The following is a 26,869-nucleotide window of genomic DNA, read 5'->3' as shown; positions in this document are numbered from 1 at the left end:
ATCAACAATTATTTCTTTGAATTAAGTTAAATTTATACCATTTTTTATTGTCTGTTAACTTTGTGACCTTAGCTTGTATTAATTGAATGCTAAGTCGAAGCAGATTGGCAGCATAAGCTTTTCCCCCCCGACAGCCCGGTTGCCATGTGTTTTCAGAGAAAACACAGGTGTAATTAATAACATTAATTATGGCTCAGCTCAATTTAGGGAGGCCACCAGAACGGCTTTGACAGAATGGGACCATAATTAATGTGATCTATGACACCTGCTGTACTTGTCTACCTGCGATGACGCAACAAAATGATAATGGCTTTTTAGAAGTAGATGTCATTTTTTCCTTTACAAGAAACAGCGAAAAAGAAGGTTTAATGTCAGTCAGGTTTAGTCAGTCTGAGTTGTAACTGATGTGACTTAACAACAGACAGATTTATTCAAAGAATTGCTTCGTCATCATTCCCCTTGATTATTGTAACGTTTCTGTTTATGGAGGTCATTTAGACAAATAATCAATCAGCCAGATGCAAATGTCACTCCCCAGTTTGACTCGTAACCCCTCAACAGATAAACAGCAACAAATGTTTCTTTTCAGTTCAATGCTTCGTTGGAAACTGAACTATCTTCCCGTTTGATGTACTGCCTCAGCACAGTAATTGCTTGGGGGTGGAATCTGATGAATTGTGTTGCTCAACAAGTCCAAACCCTGAACAAAACAAGCATTAAAGTTATTATTGTAAGATTGTTTTGAATCTGAGATCAGTGTGAAGCAAAGAAACTGAACTTTTTGCTGAATATTACCCAGTAAGATTTATTGCACATCTCCTACTGTGCTGGTTATCTCTCCATTTTCTCTGAGTCACATATTCCACTGTCATTTTTTTTCTGTCCGAGAGCAGCGGAGGTAGGGCGTGGTCACCCCATCCTGGCCTAAAACACCCAGGTATACGGGATTCTAAACATGTCCACCAATCACAATGCTGACGAGCCAGGCCTGTTTGCTTGGCAGCCAGAGTGCATATTTTAGCGATGTTTTACAGATAATCTCTGCCCATAATAATGTGTGAAAACCCACATCACATGATCATACGTGTATACTGGGCATGCATGTGTGGATGATACTGCTCCGTTGCTGCTAGCATAGACAAAAAGGTGAGCAATGCCCCTAATTTGTTGCACAGCTTGACAGGTTGTTGCTCTGTAAAGTTTTTCAGATGTTCTCACAATTCAGAACTCCAGCGCTCCATAAAACATCACATTCGTGCTCCGAGGGAAGTTCCAATAGTCAGAAAGATGTGAACAGATCAGAAAAGTTCTCCTGCAATCGCCGCGATGATTTCAAACACAAATGATTCATGTCAGCTGTAGTCCAGACTCCCTGTAGAAAACCTGCGATTGTACCGAGGCAGTATTAGGCACTAATTAGACACGGCTCAGATGCTCCCATCCAGCAGGCCCAGCGGTATGGCCTCCTGGAAGCAGGTGATGACATTCACTTCCAGCAGTTGCAGACAAAGCCTTTCTGACCCACTGCAGCTTAGCTGTGGCTTAGCTGGCAAGAAGAGTCAATGTACAGCAGGGACCGGGTCAGCAGTGAGGCAGAGCTCTCCTCTGACTCGCAGACGACCCGCAGGTCCAGGAACAGCACACACTCCTCCCGTTGCATTGCAGGTTGAAAATGACAGTGAACCCTGATTGTAGCAAGTTGGTTTGCTGATGGACTGATTGGTATGAAGCAGGGATGATGTGGTTTTGTGGGTTGCCATGTAATCGAGTCGTCCAGTGAATAAGACAATAGCTTGATGAATTACAGTCCGTAGTCATGTGTTATGCAGTACGCGTTAACAACTGGGACCAGTACAGAAAAATGAGGATTTAATATCCAAGGATTTATTTTATATACACATACCACCCCTGTGACACACGCTGACCAGACGAGGTTTGACCCAGTCTTGTTTGGGTTCCTTTCATGGTATCCCTTTCTCCTGCTGTCTCTGTCTTATTTTGTGTACTCCTCTGTAGTCCCACAAGTACCAAATCTCCCATGCTCTTAACTTCATGTTATCCCTCCTGTCGTCATTTTTCACCCTGTCATCACATCATTTTTCCTTTCATCTCGTCTTTTGCCTCATTTTTTCATCCGCATCGTCCTCAATCCGCCGTTCTATCTATCATTCTTCTCGGCTATTACACTACAGTATTTCCTCACACTGTTCGCTACTCTTTTGCTTCGCCTTCCTCTCCCACCGGTTCCCCTTCCTCCTCAATCCGCCAATGTGCCCATCATCCCCTCCCCGCCCTGTCGTTACTCCTTGATTTTTACAGACACTCTCTCCTCCTCTCTCATCAACCTATCCAATCCAATCCCCACGTGTCTTTTCTCATACTTAGTCTCGCTCATCCTCCATCAATATTTATTAATTTCCTCCATCAAGATGCCTTTCACTCCATCCCCCTCTGCACCTCACCCCTCTCCCCTCTTTTCCCCATCTGTCCATCATCTTGTCATATTTTGACATTTTTCCCATTCTCATCTCGTAACTGCCTTCACCCATCAGACCGTTTTTATCTCGTTGTCACTTTGGCATGTCATTTTTCTCATTATGTGTCCCTGCTGATTCTCCCTTCCCATTTTCTCCTCCCTTTTACTTGTGTGCTTCTTAGCCCGCTCCCATTTACTTCATGGTTTATGTGCACAGCGCAGACATACAGATTTAAATTGCTTCAAAAACACAGCAGTGAGTTTCAAACTCCCAAGTTGTATGCAATCACACAAGAAGGTCCCAAAGAAAAGTTGACTCATTCGGTTTAATAATTGTGTCTGTTCGGATGACATCATTATATACTGGCCAGGGACTGTAAACAAATGTAACATGGGCTCACAGCGAGGAGCTTGTTAATTGGACAGAGTTGTGGAAATCTGTCATCCCGCCATGTTAGACGTTTTGATGAGTTTGGCTTGGGTCCAGACAAATGTGATTCAGGGTCTGGTAAATTTAGTTACGCATGATTTCCTTACTCCTTTCATGCAAGCCAGTTAAAAGCATGCAAAGACACAGCTCAGTATGGACGGCACTGTAAAAATGTGAAAGCGCAAATAGGTTTTTTTGAAGAGACGACGGAAGCCTTGGTTTTGCTGCTCACTCATCACGTTTCCATCAACGTTTTTTTGATGCTCAGTTTGAAGAATCACATGAGAAAAGGTTTGATGGAAAAGGCAAACAAACAAACAAAACCAACAACATTTTAAAAATTAACACTCATTTGATGTGTTTTTTTTTTTTTGCCTATTTAAAAAAATAAAAACAGTAAATGAACAAAATAAGCTCTGACGCAGTGAACATCGGGCAACTGGCCCGCTGTTTCTCTTTCCCACATCTTCCCAAACTTTGAAAGACAACTTTGAAAAGCAAAAATAACCACAGCTCCTTCCTCTTCTTCTTCTTCTTCTTTTATTGTTATAAAAATCATATTATATTTTCTTCAGACCAGGTCATGGAAACCAATGTAATTTCTATTTCTGTTTTTGCAACATTTCCAAACTTTGATGATTGAATAGAAACATGAGCACTGGTGTTTTTAGAAGGTGTATTTAGATTGGGAATTGTTAACCAAGCAACCCATCTACTCATTTGCCTGCAGGTTGATCGAACTTTGCACGACTTTCAAGGACTCTTTTTTGTCATTTAAACAAACGCGCCATTGGGTGCCAAGATGGAAATGTCTTAGCAGCCATGTCTTCTGCCTCTTCCTGGGAGATTTTGAGGCACTTCCAGATCAATATGCAACCCCCCCCTTTCCACTCAGGGTCTGCCCTAGGGTCTCTTTTCTATGCAGGGAAGATTCTGAGTCTTACTATTCAAATGCAACTTTGTGAAAGACAAGAATCACTGTCACTTCAATATAACACAGTCTGAGTGGTGCAGTCTCTTAGTTGAACTGAATTTCAACACCTTAGCTGTATTTCTAATATTTCGCTGTAGCCATCTCAAAAGTTTTTATTTTTTGTATTGTTCCTTTACAGATTACTTTCTCAACATCAGCATAAAGAACCACAATTATCTAAAATACTGCATTTGCAGCAGCCCGCTGTGATTATTCTGTCCCACTGGACTTCAGGGGTCTTAACTCTCCTGAGCGTACAGATAGTCATTAAACTAACTGCTACAAATATGCTCAGGATGAATTTGGCCTTCCTCTCACCCCAGGGTGCTGCTTGCCATTGATCCTTGTATTCTATAACTAGTCTGTAATCACTCCATCACATTTTTTTCCTCCATGGCTTCATCTCATTTCTTTCTCTGGATCGATCCCCCCCAACCTTAGCTGAATCCCACTCTCTATCTGTCAATCTCTCCAATTTTCTTTTCTTATTATCTTTAGTCTGCACTCCTCAACACATAACAGTAATCTATTAAGTCTTTTCATCTGAGTTTCTCAAAGGATTGTGTTCTTCTCCTTTTCCATCAAAGTTAAATGGAATCGCATTTTCTTTTTGTCTCCAACAGTGTATTTATCTGCTGGGTAAATCACTTTGCCTGAGTTCTTGTCAGGGAAAATAATCATTAAATCTTGAATTTAAATTCTTTTATGACGCACCAGCTAGTTGTGCATCAGTTCACTAAAATACTGTCTTCATACTTTCTTGAAATACAGCACATCAAATGGTATGTAGAGCATTAATGCCATTGTTCTATCATGGTTAGAACTCACTGAGCAGCTGTTACATGAGCCTTAGACTCTGAAAAACAAACTGCATTAGCTTTCCCTCTAAAGTGTCTTTCTTAAAAAACATGAATGCATTTCCGCTTGTTGAATGGGCCACCAAGCAAACGTTCAGCAGAAAAAGAGCACTAATGTCACTTTGTACACAAGCTAATTAGCAGCGCAGCTGGAGTACTTTTTGTGTTTATTCTACCACTTTAGAGCTTGAATGAGGGGCGAAAAGACGAGGCACTGTAAGGAGAAAGCATCAACAAGGCCGCAGGCGTCAACATGCTGCTTATTGCCTTGATTTTAGTCCCACTGGAGGATCCTCTCAAAATGTATTTTTCATATATATCCAAAATACCAAAAGAAGCATCTTACATTGCAAAACAGATGGTGAAAAATCTGCTCCTTGAAATTAAGTTTTTACTTAATCAACCTTGATGAAATTTTGATGCTGACAAATACATCAACTACCCTGTCAGAAAAGAACCCCAAAACAAAACAAAAATCTATCCGAAATTCATCTAAATTTGATCCCCACCAAAACTTGGCTGAATAACATCTTCACTTAGGTACAGCACACTGAAACTGACCATGTCAAATTGTCCTTGCACCCCAAACTGCTCTTTATAAGCATGTTGTCAGGTTGCATGGCAGCTTTCATCATTCATGTGTGAGAGTGAATGTAGAGTAGGTGCCACATAAATGAAATCTGATTCTGGAAGTGTTTACTTTCATGTTTAGGAATATCAAACAGATTATATTCTGCATGATGTTTTAAATTGCTTTCCATCACTGCATTTAGAGAAACCCCACTTATACAAATGGAAACTCTGGAAGTGTTTCCCCTTGATAAGAGATAGCTAAGAGTTTATTGCTGAGAAGATGTTAAATTATTAATTTCTTATTTAAATATTCCTCTGAGAGAATCATATTGTGTGCTAAAGCTATACTGGGAAAAGGTATGGTAATTAGAAATATCCAATTTCTTCTTAGGGTTCGTTTTATGGACTTCGATTGCCTGCCCCTCTTCCACCCTTTGGTATCATTTGGCGCAAAGCAACACAGATTCTCCAGATTGCTAAACAAAAACATTCTGTCTGCATTTTATTAACTTTCTGGCTCCATTTTCTCAGTATTTGAAGTTCAAACTGTTTTTATGAGCTGTTCCCTCTCTGTCTCTGCTATTTGGAGTTGCCAATGTGTGTGTGCCTGTATGTTTATGCTTTGTCAGCTGATTCCAGTTGACTCCAAAGTAAAACACTTGACATTGACTTGACAAAGGTACCAGGACGGACATGCAATTCCTGCTCTATCGGCTATCAGCTGATCTCCCGCACCATAGTTCTCATAGTTTACATGGTGCAACAGTGTAATCATTTAAAAACATAGAATTGCACGCTCGTTATCTGTGGTTTCATAATCACTTATTATCTTACAATCTGTCTGGAGATGTCGTTCAGGAACAGTGTATCTGTGTGGAACACTTTTGTTTAAGGTGAGGGTCGGTTTTAGAGAAACTAGGCTGCAAGTAAAGTAACAATGGCAGTTGATAGATACTGCAGGTGTGTGAAATTTGGTCTGATTATTTCTCTATTAAAAAATAATAATTTCTTAAGAAATAGGCCATCTGTTACTTTTACATATATTTGCTATGTGTGTTTATTTATGTGTTTAATTTTGTTCATTATTCCCTTTCATGTGATGGCTGTTGGGAACTTTAACACCCTTCTTTAATCAAATAAATTCAAGTATATGGTGTCAAACAATGTGCGTATGCGTATACGTTTGTGTGCTATATTAAAAATGTTCTCTTTGCAGCAAACCTTGGTAAACACTCCTGTTGGAACTGTCTATGGGTTTTGACGTCTTTATTGGAGTATTTAAAATTGGGTGTGCATCTTAAGCTTGGTTTTACTCTTATCTTTCAGGAAGGTCATTCTGTGAGGAAATTGTTGAACAGTTACTGTACCAAGATAAGAGTTCCACAGGGATCCATTCTTGGGCCCCTTGCTATTTTCCATTTATACGCTGGTCAATAACTGGATGGCATGAAATTTTCTACTACTATTTACCCTGGGATTATTATCTTATCTACTAATGTTTGTAAATCCTCTATGTTGTCTTTCATAATCCTTTTGACAAACGTCTGTTTTCCAAAGAAATTTAAAAATCAGGTCATGTCTGTCTGCCAAGATCTGACAAATAGAGAAACAGTGACACATGCTTTCATGGCATCCCAGTTTGATTACTTCAACATGCTCTTCTCATCTCTTATGCAACAGAACCTCAACAAACTTCAGATCATTGAATATGAGCCCGCTAGACTCAAATTGAGCAGGAGAACACACTGGTTTTAACACAAATTCATTGGCTTCTAGTCTGTTTTAGAGTGGATTTAAAATTTTTAATGATGACGTAAAAGGCTTGTATGGTTGACCTCCTTACCCCCTACGAACATGAAGGTAACCGCAGCTCCTTGTTCATACAGTCCTCGTAATTGTTTAACTCTAAAACGTAGGGTGGCTGGTGCCTTTTCAGTTTGGGCCCCTCAGTTGTGGAACAACTTGCCAGAGGAGATAAGGAAATCCAACACCCTAAGTTCTTCTAAGTCACCTGTAAAAATGCACTATTTTATACTTGACTATTAATTATTATACAGTTTGTGTTTTATTGTTAACTATCATGTGCCTGTTATTTTTAATCGGATGTAAAACACTTTGTAACCTTGAAAGTTTAATATTTCATTTTGATGTATTTGCCAACATTAGCATTTATGTCACAGTTCTACCTTCTACAGTTTCTACCTGTTTTGTCACTTGGTCAGAAACAGACTGTTTGGCTCCTTCCACTCCTCTGAAAAGCTCACTCTATTGGCCAGCAGCTCAAAGTGACTTCAGAATATGACGGCCCTAACATAACCACAGTTTGCCTTGGCAGCCTGAAATGAAAACACACTCGTGGGTACAATATGCACGATGCGACGTGGTCGCAAGATGCAGGGGCGGTTACAATTTCAACGAAGCCCCTTGTGATGTGTTAAGGGGTGTCAAATCTGAGCAGCTTGTTAAATTGCAATACTAAAGAGCAAGCCAGCCCTCTGGAAAGAGTGTGCTCTTGTATTTCAGTTTGTGTATTTGCAGGCACATGAGACCCAAATACATATGCAGCAACACTGCGATTTTTTTTTTCCATTATATGGCCACTTTTAAGTGTGTGTGAACTGCGTCACAGGAAGTGAAATTTTTACCACCCTGCTAATTTCAAGTTTCCATGACATGACCTCATCCTGTACATACAGTTTCCACACCGCTGAAACCATGAGGGGATCTTAACTGAACTGAATCTTGACTTTATTTTGTTATCCTGCTTTTCCTCATCAGAGCTGATCCAGAATGGGCGCCTGCTAACGTTACCCCTGGTGGCAGGAGACCTGCACTCCCTGCTACCTGATGAAGACGGGAGGCGTCTTTATGTGGCCATGAAAGATAACCTGCTGTCTACCAGTATGGATGACATAACACAGAACCCACACAAGGTTAGAATTGGAGGACACAGGACACAACACACACACACACACACACGCACGTGCTTAGGCGCATACCATCTGATTATTTGTGTTCAAGGTAGAATACCAGATTTATATGTCTATGTTCAGCAGATTGAAACAGCTAATGTGTCACGGCTTTGATTGGACTGTTACGTCTTGTTGTGTGGAAGAGGAAAGTCATGCCACTCTGATTCATATCCCAGTTCTCTTATCACTCTTAATTCCTCATCCTCTATATAGAAACAAACATCTTTAGTTTCTCAGTCATTGTTCTCTGCATCCTTCCTTCATAAAGTGTCTTTTAATCTCAACTTTCCACATACAATGTTTTCCAACAAAGTGCAGTACTTCTCACCTTTCCAACTTGTTCCAACTTGGCTGACAGCCACATTGAAACTGCAGCTTTGTTGCTGTTTGATAAATCATCACCTTTTCAGGAAAAATAATAGACTTTTGCCCTGATACCCTTGTATTTTTTTGCACATACTGGGATGTTTGGAAATGTTTCAAAACCCAAAAAGCCTGAGCCAGTTGTACACTTAAATTGAAATATAAGAAAGGGGCTATTTAGACAACCTGCGAGTGGTATAAATATCTTCAAGATCCACATTTTCTGACTTTTCCAAGGCAAACAGATAGGAACATAATGGGTTGTAGTCAGGCCCCAAATTATTTTCTTTACATTTCTCACATTCCTTTTCATGCTCTGTACATGGTCAGTGCCAAACTACACCAGAAGCCTCTGTACTGGCAATGAAACACTGATACGGTTTCAGAAAACAAGCAGAGACAGAGCATAGTTGATATATGGATGATCCGTCCCCTCCACTCCAACGTTTTTTCAGTACTGGCAAAAGTTGCTACCTGCGTGCAGCCTTTTAATGCAATATTTTATTTTCTATAGCCTGTATCCTCCGCTCTCAGTGACTGCTTCTACTTTTCTACTACTTGATTGTAGGATCATGTTAATCTTTTGGGGTAATTTGAGCAAGACATGAAGCCAGTAATATGAAGCTTGACGCCCTGTGGCAGGAAGTGTTTGGTCGGCCCTACCCTTTCCTGATTCAGCTGGTCAAGTTCCCAACCTTCACTCATCCTCAAGAGGCTCAACTAATATTTAGGTCACCATGCAATAGTACAAACTGTGAATGTGTGAATGACAAAATTTCCCCAGAGTCCATGTAAACAATAATCAAAGCAATTCAGGATTTGCAGCAAAAACAACTTCTGGGTTCTTTTGGACATATAATGTGTTTGGAAATCAATTTAAAGTGGTCTAAGATGACAATTAGATTTATTGTATCAGTGTTTTGTTCTGCTGCATTAGTCTCCAGACGGTCATGGTGATGGTTTCCCAGTCTGTCAGGATGAGTTCAGGGTCAAAGCAAGGACAGAGACAGTGCTGCCTTTTCATAACTCTGCCCCGTCACATCAAATCAATACTTCATCAGTCAGGCGTGCGTGCAACCGATCAGAGAGCCAAACAGGTAGGCACGCAGACAAACAACCAGAGAAGACAGACAGCAGTCAAGCTGGCCAGCCACCCACTCAGCCAGGCGGACAGCCAACTAAAGGATAGATAGTCATAGTCATCTCATAACTCAGCCCTGTGCTGGCTGTTAAGTGATATACATTATTTATAGTGTGTTTATACCGTTCCAGCCAATCCCCCCCCCCATCTGCTGTTAAAACCACTCACAGTGCCACGTTCTCTACATTTCTGTTTATTTTCTCTCCATGCTTCCAGAGTTTCTTATCAATTCAAACTCAAGTGATTCCCACTTTCATTGTTTTCCACAAGATCTACAGTCTTTAAAGTTCATAAAAACTAATTTTGATTCAAAAAATGGATGTGTGGCCCAGCTGGGTCAGGGCAAAGGGCTGAACGTGATGCTGTTTACCCGCAGTTGCATTCTTCTTTGATCAGACCAAAACCCTCAAGGCATTCCTTCTGAGTGAGGCCACAGCTGCCAGTCCACATTACACAAAGGGTTACCAAGAGTTTGTTGCTTTTGTTACATATTTGCTCTTTATTCACGACTTCCTCTTTTGTCCATTTTCTCTCTGTCCTTTTTTGGCAGCATAATTTAATATTGGAAGGAAACACAACAATTTTTATCCCCCATTGTTTGATTTGTTCTTTTCAGTTCTGCATGGTCCCACAGTCTGCCATCTATGTTATATATAAAACCATCCTGCTTTTCACATACAAGCAAATCTCCATTAAATCAAATCTGTATGTGATGAGAATCCGTTCGTGCTGGTTCACGTTCCTGTCTGTGTGTGGTATTCGGAGATAAGGGGGACCGTGGTTTCTAATCTAATCTGCACTGCATCAGGCTCTGCAGCACTAATGACATCAGAAAACTATTACTGGATGTCCAGGGATTGTTTTCTGAAGGTGTTGTTGTTTTGGAAGAGTTTCTGTCACAAAGTTTGAAGCAAATTCAGACATTTTTAATCAAGTTGTTTAAATTAGTCCCTTAAAGATGATACAGCAATCAAGTTCCTCTGTTTACGCATTCTTTATACACTGACGTAGAAAACATCACCTCGTCATTCAACACACCAATACGTGTCTGATCTATTGCCCCCAAAGGCCAAGCAGTGGATCCATGTGTGTATTTTTACACAGAAGTTACAGCTCTGTGCATTCCTTCAATAAACTTTGGAGTTTGTGCTGTACGTTGAGATAAGTGAAACTTATCGTACAGATTCCATCTTGGCTTCAAGCTTCTGCTCTGTGAGGAATCCAGTGACTCAGGGAACCAAAGCTGCTACCTGACACCAGGCCTCACATCTCCCTCATTTTCTATGACTCCATTATTTCCTCTACTTATGGCTTAACATGAGCTCTGTAGAATAATCCCCCTATTGGCACTGTTTTCATTACACACTGATTATGTTTACAGGTCATGCAATTATTAAGTGATTAAAAAAGGGAAATGTGAGACTCATGTAAACACAGCGGGTTTGATCATATTACTTCCATTAGAGTTTAAGTTAGTTTGTTTGAATGATAATGAGAGTTATTATGGATAATTGTCTCACCTGGAACCAGGATGAATACATTCATTTCAGTCAACCACAGGGCCAGAACTGAATGGGCCTGAGGAAAATGGGACCTGATTCTGAAACAACTTGTGATTTTGTTCCGATGCAGTGATTCAGTCTCAGGTTTTAAAAGTGGATTAAGACGGGCATCCAGGTAGTCCAGCAGTCTAGAGGGGTCACTAGTTCAGATCCCTGTGTTTCCTCTGCCTTGGTCAGGCATCCGTACAGACAGTTGGCCTTGTCTGTATGAGGGTCTGTTTCCTGCTGCACTAGCGCCTCCTCTGGTTGGTCAAGACACCTGTTCAGGAGATTGAGATGAGCAGCATAATCCTCTTTTGCACTACGTCCCTTGTCGCCATCAGGTAAAAAGCCAAGGACTCCACGGGTGGAGGAGTAAGCATGGGGTAGTCCACAGTGTTCCTCAGAGCAGCAGAGGGCGGAGCAATGACTTAGATATCTTGGTTGGGTGAATTGCTGATGTACAATTTGCAAGAAGAATATTGTCAAAGTAAAAAAAAAAAAAAAGATCGCTACAGAAGTGAAATTAAGACAGAAAATTTTGCAGCTTTGTTTCACACATCACTCTGGGAGCGCAAACCTTCACTAAAGAGAAAAATACCGCTAAAAAACAGAACCGGCCTCTTCCACGTCCAGGACCTACAATTGAATCCAGATTACCTCCAAATGGTAATCATTTAAAAATCCCTAAGCACAAAGTTTGTCCTTTTCAATCCCATTCCTATAATATGACATATGCTCACCAAATCCCATTACAATCTGTCCAGTAGTTTTTGAGATACCTTGCTACAAACCAACAGATGCTCTTGACCTTGGCAGAGGTAAACATCCCTTCTGATTTGCGGCGCATATAAAAAAATATTGTGTGTTGTTCTGTGTGCGGTATGTATTTAGGCTTCTGTATGGGCAAACTGTCTAACCAAAACAAATCATACAACGTTTTTGCTTCCAAGCCAAAGTGCCGTTATTTTAATATAATAAGGAAACATTTGAATTCTTCTGAGTTCCTGTGGGCTTCAAGGAAAACAGTCTACATTAGATTGACTGGAAACTAGATCCACGTTAGAGGAGCAAGTCTAGAGCTGGAGTCATGTTTGGGTCAGGTTGGGTCTCTAATGTCTGCTGTCAAATGCTCATCATAACTTTGGGGTCTTCAGTACCATTTTAACCACGAAATATGACCGGAGGGGTGTTCATTTAGTCAACAACAGAATGACTTTAAGTACAAAAGCTGCATTATTAGTGAGGGTAAGTGTAGCCAATGAGTGTATAGTTTCAGTCTGCCAATCAGATTAATTAGTCGTGTCCGTCTCTCCTCCTCCTGACCTCTTTCTCCCAGATTAGTGTTCTAGTTCTGCTGATTCTCCCTCTCTCGCTTCCTTGTACAGCCATTCCAGAAGCCTTTTATCTAACTGAGCCTGACTCTTTATTTTCTTTATCTCTCTCTCTCTCTCTCTCTTGCTTCTCTCTCTCTCTCTCTGTAGCTGTATTGGCCAGCCAGTCCAGACCGTGTCCAGGAATGTCTCATGGCTGGGAAGGATCCAGAGGTGACGCAATAGCACACACAAACACACTGGATTGCACGAGCAAAACAATGTATATCACAATAACTACTCTAGGTTTCCATGAATGAAGTTCATTGCTGTTTGAGTCCCTCAAGGATTAGATTGCATTTACACATTTTATGTCATACAGATATGGATCTGCAGCTCTTTTTATTGTTCCTTCCTGTTCAGCTGCAATTCCAAACTCCCACATATGAAACTGTTAGAGGGCAAATGCAAAATGAAACCGCAGATGCACAATTTGAGTAGAATCAGTCTGTTTTACATGGGAACAAACAAAATAGCACGGCAGATCAATCAGGATTTATTCAGGGAGAACAGGAATTTCTATATATCCTCTTTGATTTCTCACACGGTCGTCTCTCTCTCTCTCCGTCCAGTTGGAGTGTGCCAACTTCCTGCGAGTCCTGCAGCCTTTTAACCAAACTCACCTGTATGTGTGTGGCACTGGGGCCTTCAATCCCCGATGTGCTTTCATAGCTACCAGCATCTTCCAGCAGGTATTACTACAAACACATAAACACTCAAACATAGTCTTTTTTTTTTCCACATTAACTAGAATTTGGTGACTCATCCGAGTGACTGGAAGAGTTATCAGTGTTGTGTGTTATTTCTTTTGTACCAGTCACACATGTGGATTCATTTACAAAGCTCTACAGTGACTGTCCACTTTTGAGGCCGCTTCGGTTCAGTTTGCATTGTTAGCACAAAACTAATGTGTGATTCACCCCAAAGGTTAAAATCCAGCATTTTTCATAAAAATGGTTCCTATCTCCTCAAGTACATGAGAGAGTTACACTGCAGAACTTCTCCTTGGATGTTTTTCTTACTCAAGTCATATCTTTGTTAACCAGCGAGTGGACTTCACACTTTCTTAAATAAATTAGGCTTTTTTATTTATTTTAACTTTTTTATTTATGTTGAGGAACTTTAACAAGAATAAAAAGATAAAATAAAAAATATTGAGTACTTTTAGGGTAGGGTAGGTACTTGTAGGGTGAAGCAATGTTGTTGCGACCACCCATGTGTGTATTTGAGTCAAAGCCCCTATAAGCAGGTATATCAGCAGTGTAAATGTCAGAGGTGTGGCGTCTGCCCTCATGCCCACATATCTGAGTAGGTTCATCCTGTTTCATCTGTCTGTTATATATACTGTCTACCTTTTTCCAGCAGGACTGCACACCTGTTGTTAATGGACACAGACATTTTTTATTTGACATCATACATCAAGTTCATATCTCAACTGCGGATTGTTGGAATGTCCTTCAAATCTGTGGATTGTTTTGTCAGAAATAGGCTGATGGTTATATGCTCCCTCGTGTGTGTGTGTGTGTGTGTGCACGCGCGCGCGTGTGTGTGTGTACATGCATATATGCGAGGTGTAAACCCATGTCACTTGTGTGAGTGTAGGGTCAGAGACTGAAATGTTATGTGTGTAGGGGAATGTGCATTCCTGTATTTGTGGTTTTCTTTAAGTTTCACGCATACCTTTTCGCAGTGTGCGTGCGTGTGTGTGTGTGTGTGTGTGTGTGTGTGTGTGTGTGTGTGTGTGTGTGTGTGTGTGTGTGTGTGTGTGAAGGAACAGATAATCCCATGAAAGGCCAAGCAAGATCAGAGTAAATGTTCAGACGTGGTGCTTAGAGGAGCCAGTGGTGCTGACTGGTTTAAGACTGGACTTCACACATTTTAAATCCCTCCACTTAGCCCGATTACCCTCAATTAGCAGCTCACTCATGATGCATGTGTGTGTGTGTGTGTGTTTGAGGGGTATATAACTGAGTCTGTGGATGTAACTCAACAAAATCCGTTGCTCGCTGTTTGTGAAGTTACCTCCATCTTTATATTCTTCACCAGTCAGGACACCAGACTCTCTCCTATAGCCAGACAGAGTGTGGGAAGGGGAAGTGTCCCTATGATCCCTTCCAGAAAACCGCTTCTGCTGTTGTAGGTAGGTTAACCATCAGTTTCCTCAAATCAAGTGATAACCCAAAGCCTTTTTTATCCCGCTGTTACAAAAACACAACCTTTACCCATTTCTTGCCATACTTGAAGAAGATGCTCTCCCTCATGATCTTTGGATGAACATGTATAAGACTGTGTTCCAATCAAATTAAACCTGTTATAATCCTGTGTAGATGGAGAGCTTTACGCTGGCATTACCTCAGACTTTATGAGCCGGGATTCTGCCTTCTTCCGTAGTCTTGGCAACCGGCATGTCATCCGCACCGAGCAGTATGACTCCACCTGGCTGCAGGGTAAGTTAAAACAACAAATGCCAACAAAAACAAGCTGTTACAAGTATATACATTAACAATTATTCTCTGCATTTTTTATTTTGTATCCTGAGTGTCCTGCATTAAACTGAAAGTCTTATCCCTGTAAACTAACATCTCAAAATCCATCTCCTGAACGCCCGCTTGGTGTGTTATCAGGCCAGTGCGTGGACGTCTTCTGCAGATAACAACAAGATACATGTTGTCTCTGTTGTTTGTAAACTTCATTTTACCGCCATCATACTGATGCTCCATCCCGACTCCGTGTGCACTCTTACATGTTACGTGCACATCAGCAGTGGTTTGCTGATTTATGATCATCGTCCTCTCTCACTCTTGCGCCAGATGCCCAGTTTGTGCGGGTTGCGCCGCTGTCTGAAACTGATAACCCAGAAGATGATAAGGTCTACGTGTTCTTCACTGAGCGCGCTCAGGAGGCCGAGGGGGCTGCAGGGAAGGTGCTCTACTCTAGAGTGGCACGCGTGTGCAAGGTATGGAGTGTGTTTATTTGAGAGAGATAGAGAGCTGCTGTGTTGGTGTGTGCTCATATCAGACTTAACCTTACAACTGTCTGCTTGTAGTTTATTTTAACATGCTTGCCTGTTCAGGTAGTTTGTACGTGCTGGTCAGTGTGTGTCTGAGTCTGCGGGGGTGTGTGTTTATGTAACAGGCAGCTATGTGTTTAGATGTTCCTGCTGCCTCGCATAGATAACCGTTTGTGTATAGAGGACTGCTTATCATTGTGTCTTTACCATGTCTTCTGCTTCAGTGTGAATGGTGAATTTGGTAATTTGCGTGCCACTTTTGGGCCACAGCTTTTGATGATGAGCAGCCGGGGCTCCAATATTAACAATATATACATGGAGGCAATGAAAGCTTGTCACCTCTCACAGTAACTTCTGCAATTTTTTGTCATCTCAGCCACAAATTCAACCCATCTGAATGCAAGCAGCACTCCAACACTGTTCAGTTGGCACCAAGTTTAAAAAATGGGACTGGAAAAAAGAAAAAATAATAACTACAGAAACAGCATCACTGCCCTCAGTGCTGTTTCTACGAAACTGTTTGTTTACCCTGTGACATTTGCACCATCAAAATCTCCACAAAAACACAGAAGCAACTTGTCAATCAGCTTTTTTAAGGGGGGGGGGTTAAAAACCACACATGTATGCTGGTATGTGTAGCAGAAATGGGTTATTAGAATGATAAACCAGTTCGTGTCTGTGTGTGGTTGTGTGTGTGTGTGCGCGTGTGCATGTGCGTGTGTTTGTAGAATGACATTGGAGGCCAGAGGAGTTTAGTCAATAAGTGGAGCACCTTTCAAAAGGCCCGACTTGTGTGTTCAGTCCCAGGACCAGATGGCCTACAGACGCATTTCGACCAGCTGCGTGAGTACATACACAGACATTACAACTGACATATCACATGTTACCCACTCACATCATCATCTGCAGTGCTGAAAGCAAGATGTGAGCATTTATGTTTGATACATAACAGGAGGAGCATCTTGCTTGAATATTTTGAGGTGACAGGGGAGAGTTTACTGACTGAGGAAGCTTACAAGCGCTTAACCACAGCCTCGTCTGAATGGTTCACCCGTTACCACGGTGATCAACAACCCTGGCGGTCACCTTGGATTCATCTTTGTGCCTCAGCCTTGGTAACCACGGCAACTGGCCTCAACATTTAGTTGCTGTGAATGTATTCATTATCAAGGGTGTCCTTCAGGTAGCTGAGTTTGTGTGTGCGTGTGGAGGGGGGGCAAGAGTGGGGCACAAGGGGCTTAAGAATGCTTGTGAATACATGAATGGTGATAATTGGTGGCCATGAAGACAGTGACATTTGATACTCTGTGTATCAGTCCAAGTCAGTTCCCAGATGTTTTTCTTTCTGTCTTCTTTCTGCATTTAAATGTCCATTCATGCTCCACTGTATGACTGATAATCACACACCTGTATAGTGGCACATTTGAAAGGCCCTGACAAACCCACATAGCTGGGTGATGAAAAAACTTTTGTCCTCATTTTGTATCAGTTTGATTTCGCTGTTCAGTCTTATACTCCAAAACTTGCACGATTATGAATTATTCTGCATCTGTTGAACTTGCTTTCCACATACATGAGAATTAATTTAGTGCATCAAAGCGACCACATAGTGATGGAAATGATTATGAATGTAAATGTGGGAACGCAATTGCTGTGTGTCTCTGTTTGAGATGCTTGAATAAATTAGATGTGCTGCTGCTGCCTGAAGCTGTCAGAGGCATGAGACAAACTTTACAGAGGACAGTGGTTTACTCTAATGCTCCAAACCTGAACCAGTTCCAGATGACTGGAGACAAACTGACTGGTTAAGAACTCTTTGAGGGAAGAATTTTACGACCGTAGCGGATTCATCTCTGGGAAGTGGTGGCAATTTTGTGCTAAGTTGAAATGTAAACTGATTTAATGTCCCAACATTGTTTTAAACTGAAGTTTGACACAAAGTCATAAACTCTATTTGCTAGTTAATTTCAAGGGGAGGTGTTTTTCGTGAGTGTGAGACATAAAATGGATATAAACGCTTTTCGTATTTGTCTAGTTAACGGTACAATAATTGATAGTCACCCCAGATGGGACTCGAACCCACAATCCCTGGCTTAGGAGGCCAGTGCCTTATCCATTAGGCCACTGGGGCTTTTGTATTTGTCTAAAACACATGAATCAGTGAATATACACGCCTGAGTACATTCATCCTACAGAGAGCTAACTGGTAGGTTAGAGATACCAAATGCAGCTGGTTTGTATAGTAGATGGAAAAAGTAAGCACCATATGGACCACTGGGAATCATTCTCATGGGGGGACAAAGAGCCTCATGATTTAGCTTTATGGGAGCTACAATCTTCATGATTTTGATCTGAAGTGTGGGTGTTAAGTCTATGTACATACAGTATAGGAACCACATTAGTGAATTTGAAGAATACAAGTTTTCAAGCTGATCATCTCTTGATTCTTCTCTGCCAGTCACCCCAGATGGGACTCGAACCCACAATCCCTGGCTTAGGAGGCCAGTGCCTTATCCATTAGGCCACTGGGGCACTTGTGTTTGTCTAAAACACATGATTCAGTGAATATACACGCCTGAGTACATACATACTGCAGACAGATAACTGGTAGGTTAGAGATACCAAATGCAGCTGGTTTGTATAGTAGATGGTAAAAATAAGCACTGTATGGACCACTGGGAATCACTCTCATGGGGGGACAACGAGCCTCATGATTTAGCTTTATGGGAGCTACAATCTTCATGATTTTGATTCTGAAGTGTGGGAGTTAAGTCTATGTACATACAGTATATGAACCACATTAGTGAATGACGACAACACAAGGTTACAAGCTGATCATCACTTGATTCTTCTATATCAATCACCCCAGATGGGACTCGAACCCACAATCCCTGGCTTAGGAGGCCAGTGCCTTATCCATTAGGCCACTGAGGCTTTTGTACATGTTTAAAACACATGATTCAGTGAATATACACGCCTGAGTACATACATACAAAGAGATAACTGGTAGGTTAGAGATACCAAATGCAGCTGGTTTGCATAGTAGATGGAAAATTTGCACTCTTATGGACCACTGGGAGTAATTCTAATGTGGTGGACAACATTAAGGGTTTTCAAGCAGAGCTTTTCATACATCTCCCCTACCAGTCACCCCAGATGGGACTCGAACCCACAATCCCTGGCTTAGGAGGCCAGTGCCTTATCCATTAGGCCACTGGGGCTTTTGTATTTGTCTAAAACACATGAATCAGTGAATATACACGCCTGAGTACATTCATCCTACAGAGAGCTAACTGGTAGGTTAGAGATACCAAATGCAGCTGGTTTGTATAGTAGATGGAAAAAGTAAGCACCATATGGACCACTGGGAATCATTCTCACGGGGGGACAAAGAGCCTCATGATTTAGCTTTATGGGAGCTACAATCTTCATGATTTTGATCTGAAGTGTGGGTGTTAAGTCTATGTACATACAGTATATGAACCACATTAGTGAATTTGAAGAACACAAGTTTTCAAGCTGATTATCTCTTGATTCTTCAATGCCAGTCACCCCAGATGGGACTCGAACCCACAATCCCTGGCTTAGGAGGCCAGTGCCTTATCCATTAGGCCACTGGAGCTTTTGTATTTGTCTAAAACACACGATTCAGTGAATATACACGCCTGAGTACATACATACGACAGAGAGATAACTGGTAGGTTAGAGATACCAAATGCAGCTGGTTTGCATAGTAGATGGAAAATTTGCACTCTTATGGACCACTGGGAGTAATTCTAATGTGGTGGACAACATTAAGGGTTTTCAAGCAGAGCTTTTCATACATCTCCCCTACCAGTCACCCCAGATGGGACTCGAACCCACAATCCCTGGCTTAGGAGGCCAGTGCCTTATCCATTAGGCCACTGGGGCTTTTGTATTTGTCTAAAACACATGATTCAGTGAATATACACGCCTGAGTACATACATACAGAGAGATAACTGGTAGGTTAGAGATACCAAATGCAGCTGGTTTGTATAGTAGATGGAAAAAGTAAGCACCATATGGACCACTGGGAATCACTCTCATGGGGGGACAACGAGCCTCATGATTTAGCTTTATGGGAGCTACAATCTTCATGATTTTGATCTGAAGTGTGGGTGTTAAGTCTATGTACATACAGTATATGAACCACATTAGTGAATTTGAAGAACACAAGTTTTCAAGCTGATCATCTCTTGATTCTTCTCTGCCAGTCACCCCAGATGGGACTCGAACCCACAATCCCTGGCTTAGGAGGCCAGTGCCTTATCCATTAGGCCACTGGGGCACTTGTGTTTGTCTAAAACACATGATTCAGTGAATATACACGCCTGAGTACATACATACTGCAGACAGATAACTGGTAGGTTAGAGATACCAAATGCAGCTGGTTTGTATAGTAGATGGAAAAAATAAGCACTGTGTGGACCACTGGGAATCACTCTCATGGGGGGACAACAAGCCTCATGATTTAGCTTTATGGGAGCTACAATCTTCATGATTTTGATTCTGAAGTGTGGGAGTTAAGTCTATGTACATACAGTATATGAACCACATTAGTGAATGACGACAACACAAGGTTACAAGCTGATCATCACTTGATTCTTCTATATCAATCACCCCAGATGGGACTCGAACCCACAATCCCTGGCTTAGGAGGCCAGTGCCTTATCCATTAGGCCACTGAGGCTTTTGTACATGTTTAAAACACATGATTCAGTGAATATACACGCCTGAGTACATACATACAAAGAGATAACTGGTAGGTTAGAGATACCAAATGCAGCTGGTTTGCATAGTAGATGGAAAATTTGCACTCTTATGGACCACTGGGAGTAATTCTAATGTGGTGGATAACATTAAGGGTTTTCAAGCAGAGCTTTTCATACATCTCCCCTACCAGTCACCCCAGATGGGACTCGAACCCACAATCCCTGGCTTAGGAGGCCAGTGCCTTATCCATTAGGCCACCGGGGCTTTTGTATTTGTCTAAAACACATGAATCAGTGAATATACACGCCTGAGTACATTCATCCTACAGAGAGCTAACTGGTAGGTTAGAGATACCAAATGCAGCTGGTTTGTATAGTAGATGGAAAAAGTAAGCACCATATGGACCACTGGGAATCATTCTCACGGGGGGACAAAGAGCCTCATGATTTAGCTTTATGGGAGCTACAATCTTCATGATTTTGATCTGAAGTGTGGGTGTTAAGTCTATGTACATACAGTATATGAACCACATTAGTGAATTTGAAGAACACAAGTTTTCAAGCTGATCATCTCTTGATTCTTCAATGCCAGTCACCCCAGATGGGACTCGAACCCACAATCCCTGGCTTAGGAGGCCAGTGCCTTATCCATTAGGCCACTGGAGCTTTTGTATTTGTCTAAAACACACGATTCAGTGAATATACACGCCTGAGTACATACATACGACAGAGAGATAACTGGTAGGTTAGAGATACCAAATGCAGCTGGTTTGTATAGTAGATGGAAAATTTGCACTCTTATGGACCACTGGGAGTAATTCTAATGTGGTGGACAACATTAAGGGTTTTCAAGCAGAGCTTTTCATACATCTCCCCTACCAGTCACCCCAGATGGGACTCGAACCCACAATCCCTGGCTTAGGAGGCCAGTGCCTTATCCATTAGGCCACTGGGGCTTTTGTATTTGTCTAAAACACATGATTCAGTCAATATACACGCCTGAGTACATACATACAGAGAGATAACTGGTAGGTTAGAGATACCAAATGCAGCTGGTTTGTATAGTAGATGGAAAAAGTAAGCACCATATGGACCACTGGGAATCACTCTCACGGGGGGACAACGAGCCTCATGATTTAGCTTTATGGGAGCTACAATCTTCATGATTTTGATCTGAAGTGTGGGTGTTAAGTCTATGTACATACAGTATATGAACCACATTAGTGAATTTGAAGAACACAAGTTTTCAAGCTGATCATCTCTTGATTCTTCAATGCCAGTCACCCCAGATGGGACTCGAACCCACAATCCCTGGCTTAGGAGGCCAGTGCCTTATCCATTAGGCCACTGGGGCACTTGTGTTTGTCTAAAACACATGATTCAGTGAATATACACGCCTGAGTACATACATACTGCAGACAGATAACTGGTAGGTTAGAGATACCAAATGCAGCTGGTTTGTATAGTAGATGGAAAAAATAAGCACTGTATGGACCACTGGGAATCACTCTCATGGGGGGACAACAAGCCTCATGATTTAGCTTTATGGGAGCTACAATCTTCATGATTTTGATTCTGAAGTGTGGGAGTTAAGTCTATGTACATACAGTATATGAACCACATTAGTGAATGACGACAACACAAGGTTACAAGCTGATCATCACTTGATTCTTCAATATCAATCACCCCAGATGGGACTCGAACCCACAATCCCTGGCTTAGGAGGCCAGTGCCTTATCCATTAGGCCACTGAGGCTTTTGTACATGTTTAAAACACATGATTCAGTGAATATACACGCCTGAGTACATACATACAAAGAGATAACTGTTAGGTTAGAGATACCAAATGCAGCTGGTTTGTATAGTAGATGGAAAATTTGCACTCTTATGGACCACTGGGAGTAATTCTAATGTGGTGGACAACATTAAGGGCTTTCAAGCAGAGCTTTTCATACAGCTCCCCTACCAGTTACCCCAGATAGGACTCGAACCCACAATCCCTGGCTTAGGAGGCCAGTGCCTTATCCATTAGGCCACTGGGGCTTTTGTATTTGTCTAAAACACATGATTCAGTGAATATACACGCCTGAGTACATACATACAGAGAGATAACTGGTAGGTTAGAGATACCAAATGCAGCTGGTTTGTATAGTAGATGGAAAAAGTAAGCACCATATGGACCACTGGGAATCACTCTCATGGGGGGACAACGAGCCTCATGATTTAGCTTTATGGGAGCTACAATCTTCATGATTTTGATCTGAAGTGTGGGTGTTAAGTCTATGTACATACAGTATATGAACCACATTAGTGAATGACAACACAGGCTTTCAAACTGAACATCACTTGATTCTTCTCTGCTAGTCACCCCAGATGGGACTCGAACCCACAATCCCTGGCTTAGGAGGCCAGTGCCTTATCCATTAGGGGCACTGGTGGTTGTCTAAAACACATGATTCAGTGAATATACATGCCTGAGTACTAGGCTTGTCACAATAACTGATACTTCGGTACCAAGTCGGTACTAAGATTTGACGGTACCTACTTTTCTAGGATACCCGAAGTATCGGTGGTACCATGGAGCCAGATCTGGCCGCTTCTTTAGCGTTGTTTTTTGGCTGTCAGTGAGCAATTATCTGGCATTTGTGATGAGTTAATCTCATATTTCAGTTCATACACGACAGTTGGAATTCTACAACCACTTGACTAGGCTGTTATAGTGAAAAATGTGGCTGGTTCATGGTCATGGACCCTGTAGGCCATTGGTAAGCATTTTGATGTGGAGCAAAAAGTCAAAGATTTTTGAGAACAACGTGACACAATAATATTGGCTTTGTCCTGAACTGCAAGTTTAACGTACGGATTAAAGTAGGAAAGTAGGGATTGGATGATTTTAAGGAAAGTACGTTGACCAGATTGGACTCAGAACTACCGTCCCTGGTTTAGGAGGCCAGTGCCTTATACATAAGGTCACTAGGGCTTTTGCGATTGTTTTTTTTTCCCTCATATTTCAGTTCATACACGAGACAAAGAATACTACAACCATGTGACTAGGCCGGTATATTTGAAAAATGTGGCTGGTTCATGGGCACACACCCTGTAGGCCATTGGTAATCATTCTGATGTGGAGCAAAAATTTGAAGCTGTTTGGGAACAACATGATTTTATGAATTTGGTCTTTGTCCTAAACTACAGGTTTAAAATAGGCATTTTAAGGAAACTACGCCACCCCAAATGGGACTCAAACCCATTGTCCCTTGCTTTGGAGGCCTGTGGCTTGTCCATTGACGTTCACATGAAGCAATGTTACTTCTCCAAGACAAACTTCTCCCTCATTTCTTTGTAAAATTAAATTGATTTTTTTTTGGAAACATTTTTGGTCCAGGATAAAAGAAATCGAAACAACAAGCAACCAACAGAAACAAGAATGTATTTAAACACCAATAATGGAAGGTTGATGCAGAATTTATGGGAAAACACACTTTGTAGTCCCCATAGTTCCACTGGCTGCAATTGGCTTTTGATGGTGTGACTCACTGGATGTTGGATGTTATGGATTTATTATGACATTCTCGTCACCCGGACCTCTGCAATTATACTGACAAGAATGACCTTGAATTTGAGGTTTAGGGGAATATGAGATCCAAGTTTTAATGAAATACACTTCTATATGGTCTTTCATCTTGATGGAAGTACTAACTTGCTGCAATATTGGCATACCAGAGACTGCCATGTCTTTAAGAACAAACAGCTTCCAGTAAAAGCTGAGAAGCGAATGGTCTTGATTTAGACTATGGAAGACATAACAAAACTGTAAGTGATACTGTAAAGAAACAAGAAAAAGTACGGTGCCTTAAAATAACTTTTATATTATATTGTTTTCAAATATTACACACATGGATCTTGTTTCATGAACTCAGACTAAAGCCATCCTTGAACAAAAGATTATTAAATTTGAAATAACTCTCGTCAGGATTACAGTTTTCTGCCAGCTCTCATTGTATTACTTATTCATTAGGCCAGAGGGGATTAAGGTTTGAACATTTCACAAATTGCAGATAGAGAACATAGAAATAGAGAGAGCATTGTGGAGACAGGGTAGATATTTTAATCGCAGCTGTTTGTTGTAAACAGAAAACTCTCAAAGTTAACAGCAGGACTGCAGCACCCCTTGCTGAAACCTCACACCTGCACGTACAAGTTCCATTTGAAAGAACATATAAACTCAACAAATATCACTCTCTTTCTTATTGTCCGACACTTTCACTAACGCATTGTAATGAGTGTGTGGAGACACCTTTTGACATACTTGAGACCGAATTTTTCGGTGTACACAAAACCGTCCTGACTTGTCAGGAGCATAAACATTTCTCCCCAGTGTGCCTATGGCCACGTTTAACACATCTGATAAGGGTGCATCCAAATTTGTTTGCGAATACACTTCAGCAACACACCCGTGCGTAAACACACACATACACACACAAAACCACAAACCCATATATAGGAGATTAGGCCATCAGGTTAAGAATGCTGCCAGTGTTGTGTTTACACCATGCTTAGCCGCACAGAAACACTACAAATCCCATAAAGCCTTGAGGGTCTGCGGGTCCCTCATGGCAGCAGAGTGGTGGTTACCACCTGGCTGTGCGTGTCTGTGTCTGTGTGTTGATGTATGAGTATGTGTTTTAATTATATTTTTCAGAAATCTATGAGGTTGTTCAGCTTCAGAAACACTGGAGAGAAATAAATCAATCAAAAGAACCTTGTGTAACTCACCAACACAGGAGATTTTTCTATGTGCAACTTCAGGCACCTGACAAGTCTTTTTGCCAAATCACATGGGCAGAAAAATCCTGTTAGCAGAGGATGGTTTCGATCCATCGACCTCTGGGTTATGGGCCCAGCACGCTTCCGCTGCGCCACTCTGCTAGTAGTGACTTGGACGCTGACTCAGATTGTAAATCTCTGGCTTAGCTAAGCAGGCCAGGGCTTTATGCATCAGGCCGCTGGGGCTTCCGTGCTCTGATTTGCAGGCAAACATGCAAAGCATTGAAAGCACAAGGAACGCAAGACACAGGGATGCTGTGAAAAAAACAACACTGGTAGCATAATCACAGTGTATACAGACATGCTACTAAATACTTTGTGGCCTCCACAGTGAAAGCTTTTGCGGTTGAGCGCTTGTTGATCTAAAGGTACCCTTGTCAAAAAATGTTTTATTCATGCTTTTTTATAGACCCTGAAACTAAAAAGGCATAATGTACAGAAGAGGAAGGATTGAAATGAATACTGAGTTTTGACCAGATCAGGTGTCTGTGGCATGAAGTGCGAAGCTATACAAAACTAGAAAACTGCAATTGCAGATTGGTAGTGTTACCGCTGGTGTTTATTAAGGAAGATAATGGCACCAGTAACAGTTCTACAGCACAAATTGCCTTGGTGAAAATGAACCACCTTCGTGATACCGAAAATCACAGACTTAAACTGAGTTTTACCTCACCAACCCACTAATTTTGCGTCCTGAAAGTATGAGCACTGAGTATTTGCACTGTGGTAGTGTAGTAATTTCAGGTACTTCATTTTGTAATTTTGACACCGTTCCTCCAAGTGTATTTTGATATCTGTCGTCTCACATATTGAAGTTTCTGAAGACCCTCACGGTTGGCTGGGTTTTAAACAGAGCATCTGGTCTAAGATCACACTTCAACTGAGTCATGAGACAGGATTGCTTTGAGTATATTGTTCAGTTGTTTTCCTGGCTGAAGACTCTCTCTTGGTGTGTCTGGCGCTTATTGTTGATGCCTCGTGTTGTGTGAAATTGTAAGTCAAGCCTCATTTAACCATAATTATTCAGAAAGAAAACAGTCAAGTGGAAGTGGTTTGTGTTTGCTGTTGTCTGTCTTGTGGAGGATGGATGTTCTTGCTGCTTTTTCAGGCTGTAACACCTCAGATTGCCTTCTGCTGTGTACATTCCAGCGATCAGCTCAGAGGGAAGATTCACTGCTGTTTTCTGCCATCATGGTTGTTGTTGTGGTTGAGGAGGAGAGTCATCCTATGAGGTTTTGAAGCTGGAAACAAAAAGCTCTTTGTGGCCAGACTCGGTGTCATGACACCACAGACTCCGAGATATTTTCAGGCATTTTCTGTCATCTATTTTTTTGTGAGAAATTTAATGTTCCAGACATAAGACATCATCCATTGTCTTGCTGGGAAATGAAGTCTGGAAGAACTGTGGAAACAACTGGACATCCAGACGTCTGCAAAACCAGAAACAAATAAGCTAATAGAAAGACAGAAAAAAGATGGACATGGACATGAGACAGAGAAACCTCACCAGATCCGACAGCTATATTTACCTCTGAATGTTAGGATCCTCTATAGCCATAAATCAGATGTAATTTAGCTGTAAATTAGTTCCATATGCCA

The 26,869-nt window shown here is 41.5% G+C and overlaps 1 protein-coding gene and 15 non-coding genes across 20 annotated transcripts in view; 1 reads left to right on the top strand and 15 right to left on the bottom strand.

Annotated features, from left to right (window-relative positions):
* The window catches only part of sema3h (sema domain, immunoglobulin domain (Ig), short basic domain, secreted, (semaphorin) 3H), a 69,335-nt gene that overhangs the window by 21,046 nt on the left and 21,420 nt on the right, over positions 1–26,869 (top strand). For all 5 annotated transcript variants that reach the window (XM_086214276.1, XM_086214275.1, XM_086214279.1 and 2 more), the window contains 7 exons: positions 8,088–8,242; positions 12,811–12,873; positions 13,272–13,391; positions 14,746–14,839; positions 15,027–15,146; positions 15,510–15,655; positions 16,438–16,552. In XM_086214276.1, the coding sequence (XP_086070402.1) occupies positions 8,088–8,242; positions 12,811–12,873; positions 13,272–13,391; positions 14,746–14,839; positions 15,027–15,146; positions 15,510–15,655; positions 16,438–16,552 (813 nt within the window). The remainder of the gene's footprint in view (positions 1–8,087; positions 8,243–12,810; positions 12,874–13,271; positions 13,392–14,745; positions 14,840–15,026; positions 15,147–15,509; positions 15,656–16,437; positions 16,553–26,869) is intronic.
* trnar-ccu (transfer RNA arginine (anticodon CCU)) lies at positions 17,768–17,840 on the bottom strand. Its single transcript has one exon. It is a non-coding gene; the product is annotated as a tRNA-Arg (tRNA).
* trnar-ccu (transfer RNA arginine (anticodon CCU)) lies at positions 18,169–18,241 on the bottom strand. Its single transcript has one exon. It is a non-coding gene; the product is annotated as a tRNA-Arg (tRNA).
* trnar-ccu (transfer RNA arginine (anticodon CCU)) lies at positions 18,571–18,643 on the bottom strand. Its single transcript has one exon. It is a non-coding gene; the product is annotated as a tRNA-Arg (tRNA).
* trnar-ccu (transfer RNA arginine (anticodon CCU)) lies at positions 18,858–18,930 on the bottom strand. Its single transcript has one exon. It is a non-coding gene; the product is annotated as a tRNA-Arg (tRNA).
* On the bottom strand, positions 19,259–19,331 carry trnar-ccu (transfer RNA arginine (anticodon CCU)). Its single transcript has one exon. It is a non-coding gene; the product is annotated as a tRNA-Arg (tRNA).
* Positions 19,549–19,621, bottom strand: trnar-ccu (transfer RNA arginine (anticodon CCU)). The gene has a single exon. It is a non-coding gene; the product is annotated as a tRNA-Arg (tRNA).
* On the bottom strand, positions 19,947–20,019 carry trnar-ccu (transfer RNA arginine (anticodon CCU)). The gene has a single exon. It is a non-coding gene; the product is annotated as a tRNA-Arg (tRNA).
* Positions 20,349–20,421, bottom strand: trnar-ccu (transfer RNA arginine (anticodon CCU)). The gene has a single exon. It is a non-coding gene; the product is annotated as a tRNA-Arg (tRNA).
* On the bottom strand, positions 20,636–20,708 carry trnar-ccu (transfer RNA arginine (anticodon CCU)). Its single transcript has one exon. It is a non-coding gene; the product is annotated as a tRNA-Arg (tRNA).
* Positions 21,037–21,109, bottom strand: trnar-ccu (transfer RNA arginine (anticodon CCU)). The gene has a single exon. It is a non-coding gene; the product is annotated as a tRNA-Arg (tRNA).
* trnar-ccu (transfer RNA arginine (anticodon CCU)) lies at positions 21,327–21,399 on the bottom strand. The gene has a single exon. It is a non-coding gene; the product is annotated as a tRNA-Arg (tRNA).
* trnar-ccu (transfer RNA arginine (anticodon CCU)) lies at positions 21,725–21,797 on the bottom strand. Its single transcript has one exon. It is a non-coding gene; the product is annotated as a tRNA-Arg (tRNA).
* On the bottom strand, positions 22,127–22,199 carry trnar-ccu (transfer RNA arginine (anticodon CCU)). The gene has a single exon. It is a non-coding gene; the product is annotated as a tRNA-Arg (tRNA).
* On the bottom strand, positions 22,414–22,486 carry trnar-ccu (transfer RNA arginine (anticodon CCU)). The gene has a single exon. It is a non-coding gene; the product is annotated as a tRNA-Arg (tRNA).
* Positions 25,301–25,372, bottom strand: trnam-cau (transfer RNA methionine (anticodon CAU)). The gene has a single exon. It is a non-coding gene; the product is annotated as a tRNA-Met (tRNA).

This window comes from Aulostomus chinensis, chromosome 9 (assembly GCF_037954235.1).
Source record: "Aulostomus chinensis isolate RoL2024-O1b breed Wild chromosome 9, RoL_Achi_v1.0, whole genome shotgun sequence".
In the NCBI taxonomy this organism is placed as follows: domain Eukaryota; kingdom Metazoa; phylum Chordata; class Actinopteri; order Syngnathiformes; family Aulostomidae; genus Aulostomus; species Aulostomus chinensis.
This window is presented reverse-complemented; position numbering and strand designations above follow the sequence as displayed.